The sequence below is a fragment of the Heterocephalus glaber genome, unplaced genomic scaffold (genome assembly GCF_053883595.1).
Source record: "Heterocephalus glaber isolate CG9 unplaced genomic scaffold, H.glaber_assembly_v1.0 deba00000942, whole genome shotgun sequence".
Taxonomy (NCBI): Eukaryota; Metazoa; Chordata; class Mammalia; order Rodentia; family Bathyergidae; genus Heterocephalus; species Heterocephalus glaber.
Window position 1 is genome coordinate 4674598 of NW_028258174.1, and position 18124 is coordinate 4692721.

General features: G+C 42.3%; 1 protein-coding gene across 8 annotated transcripts in view; it reads right to left on the minus strand.

Annotated features, from left to right (window-relative positions):
- Mettl24 (methyltransferase like 24) overlaps positions 1–18124 on the minus strand; it is a 131981-nt gene that overhangs the window by 96658 nt on the left and 17199 nt on the right. For all 8 annotated transcript variants that reach the window (XM_004873978.3, XM_087208683.1, XM_087208682.1 and 5 more), the window contains one exon: positions 4883–4981. In XM_004873978.3, the coding sequence (XP_004874035.1) occupies positions 4883–4981 (99 nt within the window). Of the gene's footprint in view, positions 1–4882; positions 4982–18124 lie in introns of those variants that run through there.

Here is an 18124-nt window from a genome sequence, read left to right on the forward strand (position 1 = left end):
TAGCCTCTTACTCAGTGTTTAAGGTATGATCTTACCTGTATCAGAATCACTTGGGAGATACCTAAAAGTGCACGTTCCTGGCTTACACTCCGTATCTGCAAAATCAGAATCTTTGAGACTAACACCTGGGAACATGCATTCTAAGAAGCTTTCCCAGGTAAATCTTACACAGATGGTCCTGAAAGTTCACTAGAGGGCTTGGCCTTTTATAAAGCCCAGGGAAATGTTCCAAACTGGTCTCACTTGTGCCTTTGTGAATTAAGGGAAGAAGAAATACTTGGGTCAGAGCTTTCAACTGAAAGCATCACCTGCTCTGACCTCATCCCCAGCGAAGGACCCAAGTGGTTGGGACATTAGCCAGAAGCCTCCAGAAATCAGGTATGAAGGGCCAGAGTCAGGATTTTGAAATCTATTTTCTCTTCCTTTGCCAGCATCAGTAGCTATGGTTTTATTCTATTAAAGATAATGCTTTGTCTAATTAAGCATTTCTTCTTATTCAATGATTTTATCTTGCACAGACATCTCCCTATTACAGAAACATTCTTTTCTATGCAGTTTCTCTAATAATGTTCCCCTTTCCTCCCTTAACTCAGAAATAAAACCATAGGTGCTATACAGTTTTAACCATTTATTAACCATCTCACTGACAGATGTTCGCTTTTCAAAATAACAAGGAATCCTCCATAAAATTCTGCTCCTAAAATTAATTAAATATTTAGGTTTTTCAAACTTTCTAGTTAAGATTTATGGCCAGGGCTTCAATAAACCTTCTTGCAAGCAAAGTAAGTGAGGGCAGCAACTCTGAGCTAAGCTCCAACTCCAGTAATTATGCTCCCTGTCGGCCTAACTCTCCCTTGTAACTTTAGCCACGTAAACTAAATTAGACCTAGACAAAGGAATGTAGACTCCAGGAAAGAAAAATGTTTTCTAAAATTATTTTTAGTTATTTAGCTTAAATGGATCTAATTTATTTTCATTTCATTTTGCATCCCAGAAGCTTAAATAGCATGTCTGCCAATCCATAAGTAGAATGAAACAAAAGAAGTCCTTAAAATTTAGGGATTTTTATGCTGCTGCCTGCCTCGCAAGCTCAAGGTCCTGAGTTCAATCCCCAGTACCAAAAACAAACAAACAAACAAACAAAAAATTTAGGGATTTTTGGCAGTAATTACTGCAATGACCAACTGTTCCGCTATTTTGAAACATTCAAGGACAGAATTGTATTTTTGTTGTTTTTGTCCTGGGATATGTGTGTGCGTCCGTGTGTGTCTGTGTGTCAGAGAGAGTGCAAACATAATAGATGCCCTTGTTATAATGGTGTAAAGTTATAGTCTGAACCTCCAGAGCCTGAGTTCTTAGATTATTTTTATAGATAGATGGGTAGATAATTAGACAGATATATAATAGAAAAACAGGCTTCAAAACCTATTTTTTTTTAATATATACCCAAAACAGCCACTGTTGCTTAGATTGATTTTGTACTGCAAGGCTTACTTCCTGGAAGCATATGGTTTGGGGGTTGGTTGCCATAAAAAGCTGGATCTGAAAAGTTTTTGCAGAACAGAGCACTGTGTTTATGATTTAACCATTTCTTGATAGCAGCAGACAGTATATCACTGCCTACAGAACCTTGTCTTGCAATCATGTTTTTTCACGTTAAAAATATATATACCTAACTAAACTAAACTTGATGATCTGCATACACTACCCACACACCATAACCTCTGCTGTTTCACTGAAAATGCAGAGCCCAAACATGCCTCCAGGGTGCCCGCAGTGCAGCAGTCCAGGCAGAGCATGCCCCTGGCCAAGCTATGCCCAATCTCCCTCAACCAAGAGCACCTTCCCTGCCCTCCGTCTCCCTCTGTCAGAGGACACATGACACCCTTGCACTCCAGCTATTTAGGGGGAGGAGGATATTTATTCAGGTTTGATATCCCAGAGCACAGCACAGTGGCAGCCACAGAACAGGTGCTCAAAAAATTCCCACTGCACTGATGCATGAAAAAATCAAATGCTGGACCTTGCGGTACAAGTTTGAACACACATTGTGGAGAACTTTATTTTTTTTTTTAAATCAACTTAAGAGGATGGGGGTGGAATTCACTTTAGTACTTTCAAAGGTTTAATTTTTTTTTTCCTAGTACATTATGACTCACCACTGCTAACTGTGAAAATTTTAAGCAACAGTGACTCTCATATTCTGCCAGTTTTACAGGCTTCCATTGTCAGGATGAGTTCTAAATGAGGCATAAGCCACAAGAGCAGCCAAAAAGCTCTGCACTACGCAGAGAGGGAGGGTGCAATGGTTAGTAAAAGATTCTGATAAAGAACCACCTAGTGTCATCTGTGATGGCTCCCACCTGCTGGCCTCCTACTGAGCTGGAAGTGCATCAAAACACAAGACTTAACCTGGATAAGATGGCTCCTGATTACAAAACCACTGTGAGGTCTGGAACTTTATCTCACTTTCTGCAGGACAAGACTCCTTCTAGTGACCTTTGAAAGAATTTAAGATGTGCCATCTCAAAATACATCAAACCGGGACATTGATTTTTTTCAAGCTGAAATCATTTGAGGAACTGAAACTTCAGAAAGGGACATCTGGCCTATCTTTTCCTACCTTCAGCAAGCTATAAAAATTCTTTTGGGAGGAATGTCCTTCCCATTTCAAGGCTGGAAAATAATCTTAATCACCAGAGACTGGTAACTGGGGCTGCAAAGAAACTGAATAAATAAACTCGTTAAAGTAACCTTGATCTTTGACTAGCTTTTACATACCCTCCCCCCAACGATATCTCTTGACCCCTAAATTTACTGCCCCAGTCCAGAGATCCATTTTTCCTGTCATTTCTTCACAAGTTTATTGTTTTTTGCCTAAAAGATATAAAACATCATGCCTTAGTCATTTCTTTGGCTCTCATTTTCTTGTTGAAGATCCCATGTACATGTAAATTTAATAAAACTTTTATACTTTTCTCTTATTTATTAGTCTTTGTATTAATTAGGGTCCTACATCCCCCCAAAAAGCCCACACAAAAATTAAGGGGAGTAAAGGGGCTCTTTCTATCCTAGGGCTTCAACAACTAAAACCTCTATTATTGCACTCACCAAGCTGAATAATGATTATGCATCATTTATCTGCCTTTACAACTCATTTGCTAGCTTCTTGAGGGCAAAGGCTGTATCCCCAAGATCTACCACAGTTCCTGTCATGTTGTAGGTGCTCAAAAATACATTGTTATTAATAATTCTATCACACTCTCTACACATAAGATCACAGAACTAAGAGAAACATCAGAAATAATCTGATCCAATCTCTTCCTTTTCAAAATCAGAATAGTGAGAGCCAAAGAAATAAAGTAAATTGCCTGAGGTTACAACATCAGACTATATCACATCAGAAGATACTTCAGTTTTTTAAAGAATTTTTCTCCTCTCAGCCCAGGGCTCATGGGAAAGGTCCAAGAGGAATCTGAAATGACCATGGCATGTCTCAAGATCAAAATATGCCTCATGTAAGTTATATAACATTAACCCAAATACATATAAAATGAAATTTGAAATCTTGCACTCAGTAAATTAATTTTGGAAGGCAGAGCCTATAATTCGCAAATTCAGTGTACAAATTTAACACCTCTCATTTTTCTCTAGGGTCTCAAAGAGTTTTTAAAAGTCATAGCTTCCCATCCTTTGTGAAAAGCCAAATGATAAAATTAAAATTTCAATATTTTAATTAAGTCCGTATAAATCCACCCAATTATCTTGCGGCAGCAAAATAAAATGAAAAGCACAAGGACCAATTTATCATCCCAGCACCCATGATTAATTCCACAAGCTTTTAATTCTACGTTTGGGTGACAAGTATTAAAATCCCTATGATTGTCTGACTGTATTATATGAGATGTGGAACTTTCTTTTACACCTAAGCTAGCTTCCTAGAGACCTAAAAATGCAGTCTCTCCTACGATGAAAAAGAATTTCATTGCCAGCAAGGTTCAGGAGAAGGGTGCTGAGAGCCAGTAGGCTGAAGGCAGGACCCCTTAGGTCAGGCAAGGTCTACAAGGCAGTATCTTGAATGGTCCTGTGATCAGCTCTCAAGCAGTCCTAGTTCTTAATTTACCAGCATCTCTCAGGTCATAGCTAAGTAGGTCTCAGGCCTAGGTCTCCTCCTCCATCTGCCTTTTCCCCAGGATCAGGCAACTTGAGTGTGGAACTTTCTGATTAACGTGTCAAGAGCCACAGACTCCTTTAATGGATGGGCTCCCTGGCTGCTCGGGGCACTGACTTCGAGGTGAGTTGGGCAGGAGCTGCCACTGTGTGTTAAGTCACTAATCAAGGCCGCCTTGGCTCAGGATTGATTTAAAGTGCTCCGAGGAGAGGGAGCCTTTGGATTCATTGACTTCTCATCGTTCTGCCTCAAAGTGTCCTCTGCTCTCTTGCCCAACGTTTCCCTGGCTGCCAAGCGTCTGTGGCAGAAAAGCAAGAAGGTGAATGCCTCCAAATACAGAATGAAGCTTGAGCCTGCAGATGATGCCAGTTTTGTGACACACTTGACTGCCTACTCACAGGGATGAATCTGTTGCTTCAAATGGTTTTCCAAAGCAATTTCCTAAAGCGGATCTTTAAAACACTTTGGCATGAATCATGAGAACATTTCAGGTTGATGAGACTCCTGGAAGGAAGAAAATTCCCTAGCAAAGGGAAGTGTCGTATCCGCCTCTAGGGGAATGCATAAATTTAAGCAGTAATACCTCGGAAACCAGGTCCCTATCGCGACCCTGTCAGAACCTCCCCGCCCCTCACAGACAAACCCTTCTTTCTAAGTGGTAATCAGTGCCTTTTACACTGTTTCCAAACCCATTTGAGCCTGAAACACAACCTGGGTGGTGCTGATATATCTCAGGAATCTCCAGGCTTCTTCATCCAAAGATTGAGCAGGGCCTGCCCATGGCTGGAGCTGTATTTGCCACCGGGAACCCTGTGAGAGAAGAGAACACAGGCAGCACGTAAGGAATGAGGAGCTGGCCAGGCTGGGGAGAGTATCACACAGGGCCGAGGTTGCCTTCGTTGTCACCAAGGCAGGCACATATGCACAGAGGCAGCGAGGAGTGCTCTTGGAGCTGCTGTCATTAAAAGTACACGGGTCACAGGGGGGCAAATAAGGCCTGAGAAAGCCCAGGGCACAAGTGAAGCAGGAGATAGCAATGACCCTCAGGACTGTCTAACTTGGTGCTTCGATCAAAGGCAAACTCCACTTGACCCCATCAAGTCATCACAGTCCCTTTACTGTGGCTTTATGATACATGGGGAGGGGAAAGTCTCTTGTCTGCTGCAGTTTCCTAAGCTTTGAGCTTCAGGAGTATGTGCTTCTCTAAGGACCAATTTTGGTGTCTGTAGCACCACAGTGCTGGAGTCTCATCTTTGTGGGGAAATAATACTCAGACCTGTTGTGGGGCAATAACACCTAGCTGCTGAGCTGTGTATGTGGGAGCAAGGACCTGGGAGCTGTCACCACTTGCCCTGGTGAGGGTAGCTTTCTAGCACTGTGAGGAAAACCCCATCTTTCAGCGGAGGACATGAGGCACTCCCACAAACCCACTGGTTAGGGATGAGCCCCTGAGCCCCCTTTTGCAGCAAGGGTCTGCAGATGAAGTGCTGAAGAAGCAAAATGGGAACTCCTCCAATTTCAAAAGAAAGCACTATTCAGGAAGTCATTGCTAGACCTCCTTACTACAGCTGTCACCACCTGAGACCTGCAGGAGGTTTGCTGTGATTCCAAGGGGAAGGGACACCTCCGCCTACAGGGTGGGGAAAGGCTGAGGGAGCAGGAGAAGTTGGTAGGCCAAATATCTAGTGTTAGGGAAAACCCTGGGGTTCCTGCAGAATGGTCAGGATGGGCCCCCGAGTGCCCATTTAAAGGTAATGGAACCAAAGGAGGGTTCTGAGAACAAGAGGAAAATTTGTGCATATACATTGTTTTCCAGGCAGGTACTATGGCAGGAACTGTCACCCTAAAAAGAAACTTCTACACAGGCTTCCCATGAGATGCATTAGTACAAATCAGGTTGACTGCCCTTAGATGGGGTGGCTTGGGTGACTCAGAGCTAAACTAAAAACATGGAGAAAAGGAAGAGGGATCATGTGAAGGTCTGAGGTGAGTGCAAACCCTGTGGATGTGGCAAAGTGTTGTCCCAGTTTAGGCAGCACTGGACACTTATCTTTGCAGAGTTCAGAGCCCCGTGTCTGCATCCCAGCAGCCTGTGCACCCTTGCCATCCTAAGCACCACATGGCCTCTCTGGACTAGAAGCAAATCCCTGGCCTCTTGCAGGCTACCTTTCTTGGGGTTCATGGGCAGGGCTGGCTTCCCAGGTGTGCTGCCAGTGCAGGCTTAGCAGGGAAGGCCTTGAAATTCTCAATAATTTTGAACTGGACGTCCTGTATTTTCACTTTACAGGGGCCCCTGCAAATTCTGTCGCCAGCCTTCCTTGGGGTGTACTTTGCTGGGAGGACAGTCTGTCTTATAGCTGTTCTTCCCCTGTGAAGGTTGAGCAGGCAGAGACTCAAGTGAAAGAGAGGACAGTAGCTAATACATCTTCCAAGGGAAGGCCTCCACTCCCATATTTCTTTTGCCATCTCTGAGTTAGCTGTGGATTATCATTTTTGCCAAGCTATATTTATTGACCATTAGCTACTCTGTGCCCAGCCCTGGGAAACACAAGGCTGAATAAAACTTGGACTCTCCTAAGAAGGCATCATGGGGATAAGAGGGCCAGGGGATATCATTGAGGGATAAGAGGGCCAGCTATGTACAAAATAACTTTGATAAAGAAATGTGTCAAAATTTGGGAGAGTCATTCTTTTCTAGGTCACTATTTACTTCTGCAATGACAAACTATAGACACATTTAAACATAAATGCCTTTTTGTTTTGCTCAGTCACATTTTCTCCATGTCAAAGGGACATAGTGTCTTCCCAGGTCTCCATAGCGTCAGCACAGCAACACAAGGTCCACAAGAGCCTGGCAGGCCTGGGGTCTGAAACTTCCCAATAGTTGTCCCATTAGTTGGCTAACAAGTGCCCCAGCATCTGTCCCAGGAGCCTCTCCATGAAAATGATGAAGTTCACATGCATGGTTTTCCTCTAAGTCAGGGTTCTATCATGGGTGAAATAGCAAATATTTTAGACATTGCAGGCCATACGGATTCTGTTGCAATCCTTCACCTCCTGTTATAGATCAAAACAGACACAGACAGTAAGTAAATAAATGGTGGTGGCTGCGCTCCAATAATGCTCCATTTACAAAAACAGGCCACAGGCTGGATTTGGCCCACAAGTTGTAGTTTGCTGACCCCTGATACAACTGATTCTAATTTGGAGGCCCGCTGGCCTAGAAGAAGAGAGTGCTTTCTTAGGATGGTACAAGGCTAGACAGACTGTGATACCTCGGTTAAAACCAACTTTGTCATCTGGATGACTGGGGCAAATATCAGTCAGAGTCCCAGCAGGATAATGGGGGAAACTTCAGACTAGCTATTGGAACGAATCTTACAAAGGCGTGGGCAGGGTTTGAGGAAACTGATAAGGGATAATGCAATATTACCTGAGGCTGGTAATAACAGAGAGCCTTGAGGAGCCCAGGAAGTGATATGGAGAAACTCAGACTCCAGACTGTCTTCCTATTCAACCTCCTGCCTTCTTTTGGCCTAACCCAAAGGGAAGGCAGAGAAGAGGTAGCTGTGATTGGCCCATGCAGTCAGCCTCCCAGGGTCACAACGGGTGGAAAAGGGTGGAAACAGGACTCTGAGGGGCAAGAGAAAGGTGTCTGGGGCAGCATTCTTTGGAATGAGGTAGTGAGGTTTGACCAAGAAGTTATTCATCAGTGGGCATCTGAGCTTCATGCTAGGCTCTGTTTTACAATTTAATATGACACAACTGTGTCAACCAATAAATGCAACGAACTGTATGGACTCTGACAGAAATCTTTATAGGGTACAGTGGAGAGAGAAAGAGACAGAGCCTTGAGTATTAATCCATAAAAAATGCTGGAAAAATGCCGATCATCGGAAATCTTCCTTGATTCTAGAAGTCCAAAAGCACATCTAGCATCATTGAAGATTCACTTTAAACAGAGTACTTGCATTTAACCTGGGATAACACACAAAGGCAACTTCACAGATCAGTAATTGTGAATCCAGATGATGAAACAATATGGTGGAACTATAGAATTACCTTACAAAGCCACAAATAGGATCTTTCTTGCAGTATTTCTCAACTTGAGGAGTCTTAGATGGAAATGTAATGGAACACTCAGCAGATAGATGCCCTGAGAAATGCTCTGGCTTAATGCTTTGATTGAGCTGTTTAAAAAACATTTCACATAAAGCAAGTTCTTATTGGAATCGGCCTGACAGCAGTTTGTGATTATTTCCCCATAGAAATCACTAGCTTTTGTCATCTCTTTCAATTATCATTTGTCTTAATTCTCTAGTGCACTCACCATTTGTCCTTCCCAAATTCCCACAAACAGAATTCTCTGAGCACCTTCAAACACCAATGGCAGATTTAACAGAAAAGGGAAAATCTCATCTTTTCGTTTAAAAATTTTTTTCTTTTACTATGATTTTACCCCAAACAATTTCCTAAATGCCAGGGTTCATTAAATGCTTCCTATACCTGAGCTTCAAATAGCAAATGGTTGTAACAATGGCACCATCATCGCTCCCAAGAGGTGGGAATGAAGATTCCTAGGCCTGTCTATCCATCAAACTTCCTCTTTAAATATGTGAAGCCGGGCCAGGGGTTTAGCTCAGTGGTTCTGGCACCTGCCTCACAAGCATAAGGTCCTGAGTTCGATCTCCGGTACCAAAAAAAAGAATAATGAACTAAACATGTGAAGTAGTAATTTAGCAGAAGGTAGATGGAGGTACCATCATTTTGGATTGGTCAGTCTGTCTATCCCTAGCGGGCCTGCACTGAAATATTAAATGATGCATTACAGTGAGTTGCCACAAGGAAGCAGCCCTCTCCTGGGCCTCAGACGTGATGGGGAGAATCCTTTTATTCCTTTGAAATCCGTGGCCCTTCTCCTAAACCACTAGAGTACCAAACAAAGGGGCCTTTTCTATGTCTGATAAGTTGCTCAGGCTGGGCAGGGTCCTGAATTTCCCTTTTTGTTTTGCAAGGTCTGGCACCTTCTCCAGAGAATGTGCATTAGAAAGCTGACTTTTTCTAATGAGAGGCAAAAACCTTCCTTACACAGAAAACAAATCCAAAAATTAAGATTAAGGATAGCAGGAGGATCTCTACACACTGACTTGTGTTGTTCAGCGACTGTTTTGCAGACATCTGAGATTCTACTTTTGAAAGGGTAAAAAGTGATCCCTGAGTTATTTTGTGCATCAAGATAATGGATCTGACTCAAAGAGACTCCAATGAGCACAGTCATGAGGCTTCTGGATATTTATATCATTTGTGATCTCAGCATTAAATTTTGTTTCTTAAAAAAAGGAACTGGTTCTCTCAGGACACTAAGCTGAATTCCAAGATTTTATTTCCAAAAGATAATGCATAAAACAAAGCAATCTTTAAAAATACTTCTTTGCCTACCAGCCTACACTTACTAATGCAAGGCCATAAAGCTCTAAGCAAAACTGATGGCACTAAAGTGTGTGTGTGTGTGTGTGTGTGTGTGTGTGTGTGTGTGAGAGAGAGAGAGAGAGAGAGAGAGAGAGAGAGAAAAGAGAGCAGGCCCACCCATGACCTAGAAAAGAGAGGCATTGATTTTGCCTAGAGCAAACGCTTTCTTTGTCTCAAAAATTTGGAATAACAGCTTTCTTCTTCACACTTTCCTAACACTCATGAATGATCTCATGCAGTCCATGAAAAAACTGCCAAACTAAGAATGGTGCTATCATCAGATTTACAGGCAATTTTATATAAGAATTAAAAAACTTGGGGGAGATAGGTAAAAAAATTAAAGATAAAAAGGAAGCTTCTAATGATCCATTCTTCTGTGTGTCAATATTGTAGCTCTTTGGGGATGATGGATGACTTAAATGATCATTTTCTTTATCATGAAGGACAATTGATGGAATGTTTGAGATAACTTTTATAAAATTTCAATATTCCCAGACACACATTCTCACTGTCATCACCCTCTTTACAGGTTTTAGAACCAGCAATTTTCTGTGGGAAACACAATTCTCTGCTTTATGGTTGTGCCCCTGGAAAAGAACAAAGTTGTGGGTCCTGGACTCAAATTAAACAAGACACTGAGGGTGTGTTGATGCGTTCATCTCTGGGAGAAACAAACCAAAGGAAGTCAAATAGATTTAGTAATTTTGTTGCAATTCTGTGCTAATTAAGAGCATCTGTTGGTGGGCAGGGAACAATGACTGGAGGGAATTGTTTATTCCGCTTTTGAAAGACAAGGAGGGTTGAGGAAGTGGTTGGGGGAGGGGGGCCCTAAAATGGTGTCTGGACTGAGCATGAGTCCAGCTACAGCTGTGTGTCTTTGGGTATTTGCTGCTGTGTTTCTCTGATGCCCTCAGATGAAAGTGCTTTTAGGCTGTCTCTGGAATAAGACCAGGAGTGAAGTGGGACTCACACGCCTTCCTCTCAGCATTTTCAAGGCATTGGCCTGTTTCTCAGACTCAGGCCTGCTTTTAAAAAGAGCAGGGATCAGTCATACATTTCATGGTGATGCTTAAAATTCAGATACCTCATCAAAATTTCATTTTTTAAAAAAAGACCTCCCTTTCAGTTCTGGGTCAGATGGCTAAAATCACTCTCCTTCTCATCTCCCACCACATACAGGAACAAAACGTGGACAGAATGCATGACACAGTTATTTGAGGCATCTGAAAAGTAAACATGAGCTGGCAGATTGGGTAAGAAGACCAGAATTCAAAGTAAGGAAACCAGCAGTGAGCTCTTCCCTGTTTTTTCTCTGGTATCTCTCCTGCCCCCATAAATGCTGCCTGGCAGCACTTAGGCAGCACATGGGCAGTGGGCATTGGCACTGGCAGCAAGCCCTGAGCAGCTCCCCGGTTCAGGCTCAGGGAGGACAGGTGGCTCCTACTATTCAAAAAGAGTGGGAGAATCCCCATTTCACCCCCTTTCTTCCATATCTCCATTCTTGCATTCCACCTGTCTGAGGGGGTGGAAGTCACAGTAAGACCCAAAGCCACCTAACACTGAAAAAAAGGCTGCAGCTCCACGAGGATGATGTGAATCAATTCCCCGCCCCCAAGTCTGGGGCCCAGACACAGTCACAGGAAGCATGAGGCAAAGCACGGGCAGAGCAAGGAGACCTAAAGTCCAAATTGCCTGGCCAGAGGTTTAGAAGCCGTAGGGAACTAGATAACACTAGGCAACTGGGAAGAAGGATTGGTGTAGGAAGCAATCCCATACAGAGGTCTGTGAAGAACTGCACTCACCCTACAAACACACACGTGTGGATCTGATTCTGGTGATGTATTGAAGATTTTGAGACCTGAGTTAACAGACAGAGCCCGCCCAGTCATACACTGGCCAGTGGGGAGCATGCAGGAAAACAGACCTGAAATATACTGAGAAGGCCGTGAAAACAAACCCAATGAAAATCACAGGCTGGCTGGAACTTGATGCCTGAACTCAACCAGGTCAACTGCCCATTACAACAAATGTATCAACATTATCCACAGTATTTAAACAAAATTCTGAGTCCTCCAACATAATATTCAAAATGGCCAGGATACAATTCAAAACTGCTAAGCAACTGGGTTCTCAACTGAGTGGGGGAAAGGCAATCAACAGAGGCAAATGGAGGTACGACACAGGTGAGAAACTTTATTGACAAGGACTCAAGAGCAACTGCTATAAAGCACCAGAACCACTGGAAAGACAGTACTGAAACCTATGTCTCAGATAAAACACAGGGGGTCTTCAGAGTCAAATGGAAGTTTTAGAACAGAAAAATAATAACTGACATAAAAATTCCAGTGGATGGACTCAACTGCAGAATGGATATGACATTAAAGAGAGTCAGTGAACTTGAACATAGAGCAGTAGAAAATTTCCAATCTGAACAACAGAAAGAAAAACTGAGGGGCGGGGATTTAGCTCAGTAGTGCTGCCACCTGCCTCACAAGCGCAAGGTCCTGAGTTTGATCCCCGTACCAAAAAAAAAAAAGAAAAATTGATAGGGGGGTAGCAATTCGTGCATTGCTATCCCAGAAGAGTGGGAGAAAGAATGTAAGGCAGAAAATAATGTTTTTAAAAATAATGGCTAAAAATCCCCACATTTGATGAAATATATAAACGAAAAGAGATGAGAAGCTCAGCAAATCCCTAAAGGAAAGAAACATTAGGAAAATTCTACGTCCATACACACCATAACGGTACTGCTGAAAACTAAAGAAAACAACAACCACAAAAAGTTGAGTGTCTCTTAGTGTTATGACAGATCAAACAGTGGGCCAGGGTCAAAATGGCTAGGTGAGAATGGCAGAGCCAACCCACGCCATGGAGCATGTCTTCCCCTGAGCCCTTTCTCTGTCCAGCCCCAGCCCCACCTCTCCTAGTCCATCTGCTAAAAGCCTCTGGCACAGTCCCGCTCATACTGAAACCCACATCCAGAGCAGCATTCTGAATCCTTTCCCCATCAATCTGCCACCCCTGCATCATTACACAGAGTGTGGGCTAGGGAGCAAGGGAACCAGAAATCAAATCAACTCTGACAAAAAAAAATCCACTATAATTCAAGCAGGCCCTGATAACTTTTAGGAAAGTGGCGGGGCAGGGGGAGGACAAGGAGAAATAAACACTCAGCTCTCCATGTATTCTTTAATTCTGTAAATTATCCTGGTAAGTCGGAAACAGAGGCCAAGCAGAGTAGGGTTTTGTTCTTAAACTGACTTCTTTAAAATCATCACTTTCTGTGTGTGTCAAAATGGTTCAGATCTGGATAAGATTCAAACTCCCGAGGGGATAGTTAAGAGAATAAAACATCATGTATTCCTGACTTTCATCATAGGCAGTAAAAAGTCAGATGCCTGTGGTAGATTCAGAGAATTTCATCTGTTTTCAGGATGTAGACACCGTACAGTGTCTGCATGGGTACTAGGGTGCAGATGTCAAATAAATGAGGAACCAATCAACCAGGAAAAGGGAGAGGTTTGTTTCTCTTATGAATATCAGTTTATATAAGAATGTTTGCCTAGAAAAGGAAAGAGAAATTTAGAAACACATTCACTACATGTTTAAGGCTCTCTTTCTCTCTCTCTCTCTCTCTCTCTGTCTCTCTCCTTTTCTCTCTCTCCCACCCCCTTGATGTCTGCCTCTCTGTGTGCATATGTGCCCCACCCCTCCACATGCATGCATTCAAAATCTACAAGGCATCTGGTCTGGGCCCCAGGATCCGGGGAACTTAACACCATCTGAATCAACATCAATTTGCTATATTCATGGACTTGCTTCAGTCAGAAAACTCCAGTTAACATCCCTTTATCAGTCACCAGTTCCTTAAATAGCAGCTTCTTGGGATGGAAGGGCTGCAGCACTCTGAGAATCCTGTTTCAAGAATGTGTAGAATCCTAAGTACCTGCCATAGCCAAAGAAAAACTGGAGTTGGCAGAGGCTGAGTGGGGACAGATGAGCCATGGGGGAGGAAGGGCGGGGAACAGAGAAGAAAACAGGGAAAAGGAGATGAGAGAAAATAAAGGAAAGAGAGGTTTTACCCCAAAGGTACACAGCAATCTCCACCTTCCCCATAAGTTCGCCTGTGATCCAGAGTTCACTTTGAGAGGTTTCCAGGGCCTTTTTGATGGCTTTCAGCCTACACCAGCCCTGAAACCTCATCCAACCCAGGGGTAAAATTTTCAGTCCTCAATTCTGAACAAGAAGAGATTTTTTTTCACCATAAAGAGTTAACAGGTCTCACTGCTAGCCCGGGGAACAAGGATTGTGGCCAAAAGAATGTTTCCCAGAGAACTCGGCATGGTGGCACATGCCTGTAATCCAGCTACTTGGGAGGCTGAGGCCAGAGGATCTCGAATTCAAGGGAGACCCTGTTCCCAAAGTAAAATGAAAAGAAGGGCAAGGGGTGTAGCTCAGTGGCAGGGTGCTTGCCTAGTGTGCATGAGACCCTGGGTCCAACCCCCAGTACCACAAAAAAGAAAAGGAAGCAAGAAAGTGAAAATGAAATGAAAAGGAAGGGAGGAGAATAGAAGAGAGGGGAGGGTAAGAGAGAGGAAAGAGGGTAAGAGAGAGGAAAGAGGGAAAGGGAGAGGGAGGGAAAGGGGGAAGGGAAAGGGAAAGGGAAAGGGATTATTCATCCCAGAGGCCACACAAAGCATCTGAAATAGAGTGGGCACATCATCCTGCAGCCACCCTCCAGGTGGGAAGTGGGAAGGCATCCACATGTGGCACACCGCACTGATGGGAAGCAAAGCCTTTCTTGGAGGTCACTGGTAGACACTGGAAGGCCCTGAATCATCTCCTCTGAGAAAGAATGGAATAAGCAAGACATAAGGCCTTACTATGAGGAGAACAGCTGGGGATGGCAGCAGGGTGCAAAGAAAAGGGCACAATGGGTTCCAGGATCCCAGCCAAGTCCCATGCTATTTACCACATGGCTAAAGGTTATTACCAATTTCCCGAGGAGCCCACAACACATTAGTTGTGTACAACTAATGAACATGTCATTAGTTGTACACAACACGCATGTGATTCTTAGTTTTAAGCACACATCCATTCCTATTAACTCTTTGCTTTCCTATCGTCCATACTGTCACTCTCTGATGCTTAGATAGTGATATGCAATTTGGTAGCCTCAGTAAATCCCATCCAACAATTAGAGATAAGATTCTGGCTCTGGACATTCCTTGCATGATTCTATATTCATGGAACATTTTTCTGTCTGAATGTACTCTAAGCTATGATGCCTGAGAAGTTAGAAGAAACCCAGTAAATGTTTCTTTTTCATCTGTGGGAAGCTACAGGCAGTGTGAAACAAGGCAGGCTGAGCTGGCTGGACTTCTCTGAAATCAAAAGCACTTAAGCCTTAGACCTAAATGGAAGAGAAAAATCAACCATCTGTGTCACTAAATGGCCCTTTTGAGGAATGGGAAGAATCGCTGAGGGAAGCAGACCTATTCCGAGGACAGGTGTTACAAGGTTTGCTGGTGCGACTCGGGACTTGGGCTTCTTTGCTGAATGGAGATGAAAATCCCCAAGTTTGGAAGTGAAGTTGCTAGAGTGACAGCTAACCTTGGCCCAGTTTCCTTTCCCCGTTTCAGACTGTAAATGACAAGAATAAAGGGGACAATTGTCCAAATAAACATAGTAGGTCTAAGCTGACAAAATTCTCAACACATTTCTTATTGGTATGAGAAAGGAGTAATATTACCTGTATCGATGAAAAACAAACAAACTTCCTTCCACAAGGAAAGTCTTTAAAAAACAAACTACAAAATACATGTATGTGTAGAATCCAGAAAATGAAAACTATTTTTAGCTTTAAATTTATTTTACTTGTGTCATATTTGCAGCAATTTATTACACTGAAAGAGACCTTAAGGAAAATCTAGACCAATCCCTTCATATTATAACTGAAGAAAATGAGGTTCTAAGAAGTGAAATGACATCCCAAAGTCACAGAGTAGGAGGTAACAAGCATGAGATTTCAACAGCTTCTCCCATTCTTCCTCTGCTACACCATGCTGCCTCATGCCCACTCTCAGAGTTCTATCTCACCTCACACCTGGTTTTCCTGATCATGTAGACACAACATGCCCAGAAGCTTCAGAAAGGACTGTCACATAAAGCCACAGCGAAGGTCTTGTATTGGTAGATACCACAAGTAACAAAGTTATGAAATTCTCTATCCATAAGATGTGGAACACACTAAGAAATTCATCATTGTCTCTGAAAATGTCAAGGATAATGAATCCTCAGGAGTTAAAAAGGAGGATTAGAATGTGCCAGGGGAGAGGAGTCAGGCTTTTCTGATGAATGGCAAAGGTTTATGTAAGTTGCACAGGGGTCAGTTTGAGTCCCTGAATGAAACCAACAGCCCAGACCTTCCCTTTCCCAGTCCCCACCAACCCACACTGGATATGTAGCATGAGCAAGAAATAAGTTTATTATTTTAATCCAGTAAAACTTGAACTCTAAAAGTCCATATGGATGTTTGTTACTGCAGCATAACCTAGCCTATCCTCACTGATACAAGCCCCTAACAGATATTTGGTAAAAGATGGTTATCATTATTATGATTGTATCCTCCCAGAACCTTCCCAATGCCACACGATCAGAGATTAAAAGGAAGGCTACCACAGACCATTAGTCTTACAGGGATTCTCCATAATAAAAGAAAAGAAATGTAACCAAGGACCACTGTTATACATAACGGTCATTTTACAGATCAGGAAGCAGAAACAGAGTCTCGGAGAGATGGAGTTCTTTGTGTAAATTCAAAGAGCCAGTAAATGTCAGGGGCAAGATTTGAATTCAGGTGTCATTGATTCTACTCTTTTTTGTTTGGCCTCCCTCCAGTGAACAGTAACAACAGCTCACTGGAAGATCTCCTGCCATTAATTATAAGGTCTGCCTTATATCAAGGTGTAGTCTTCTTCCCAGCTTAAAATAAACAGCTAACATTCACTTGGCCCTTATTTGTGCCAGACGCTGCATGAGCAATCTCATTGGATTCTCACAGGACAACTCGGTGAGGGAGGACCCTGGTGATCCAATTCAGGGTCAAGACTCGGAGATACACACCAGAAGGAAATTCTAGTTACAATATAAATCCTACTGCCTGGTCTATTTTTTAAGTGCATCTGACCTTTAGCCTACTGTGCCAGGTCTTTTCCCTCCTAGAATTTTCTCCCTTATTCACTAATCAGTTCAAATTCCATTTATTCTTCTGAGTGAAGTTTTAATGCCCCATTTTGCCCTCAAATGTCCTAATCTCTGAAGCTTCTACCCTATGCAAAATGGACTATGCAAATTATTGCTTTTACTTCTCACTTTAATCAAATGTTTGGTGTGATCTGATCCAAGAGCATCAATCTAATGAGATTCAAGCCTTAAAAAGACGCCACATGTTGTACCTCTTTCACAATCCCCCACAGAACTGGTTCTGAGGGATATTTTTACATTCAAATGCCAGGGAGGAAAGAACATGATATATCTCTTGAAGTCAAGGATAATTTTTTTTATATTACTTTGGAAAAAAGTGGGGAAATTCACTAATAGAGCTTTATAGTAATACTGTAGCTAAATATACTCTTTATTTAGGTGGAAATAAATTATTATAAATCCTACATGTCTTTGATTCAGCTTTGTTCAAACTAAAATAAAAAGACCAGTAGGTTCACAGAAACTGCAAGCAGGCACTTTTGAGAATTTAAAACACTTCATTAAAAATTAGCATTTATTTTGAGAGATTTTTAAGAGTTAAATTTATCAGTAATTATAAACATTTTTAAACTAAGTTCATGTATATTTCATACCTTGAAACCATAAAATTAAGTTTTTCAAATCTAGTTAAGAAGAGAACAGAGCTTTTCTACAATATTGAAAATTAGTTTTCATAATTCCAAAGACTATTGGCATGTAACCTTGAACTGTAACTATGTGTTGCTTTAAATTTTATTTGTTAGGGCTGGGAATGTAGCTCAGGGGCGCTGCGCCTGCCTGGCAAGCCCAAGGTCCTGAGTTGGATCCCTGGTACTGGAAATAAATAAATAAATAAATTTTATTTGTTAAAATTTTTAAAAAGTAGTTGTTCAGGTAGAGGTGACTTGTAGAGAGGCAGACTCACACAGAGATTGGCATCACAGAGATCAGTGTTTGCTCTAATCTGCTGAGGTCCCCGTTTTATTACCCATCCTGCGCAGAACTGTTGTGCAGACTGTTTTGAAGTAAGTCCAGTCCGTCTTGTAGGAGTTTATTTTACAGGAAAAGTAAAGTAGCACCAACATATTTTAAAACATGGTGCACAATATTTTTTTTCAACATAAGTAGGAATTATAGTAGAACTCTTAACTTGTTTCGACAAAACCAACTTAAATGAATTGGCACTCAGAATTTCTCTCCCTGTGCACTCCTGCTGATAATGGTTTAGTTTATTTTTAC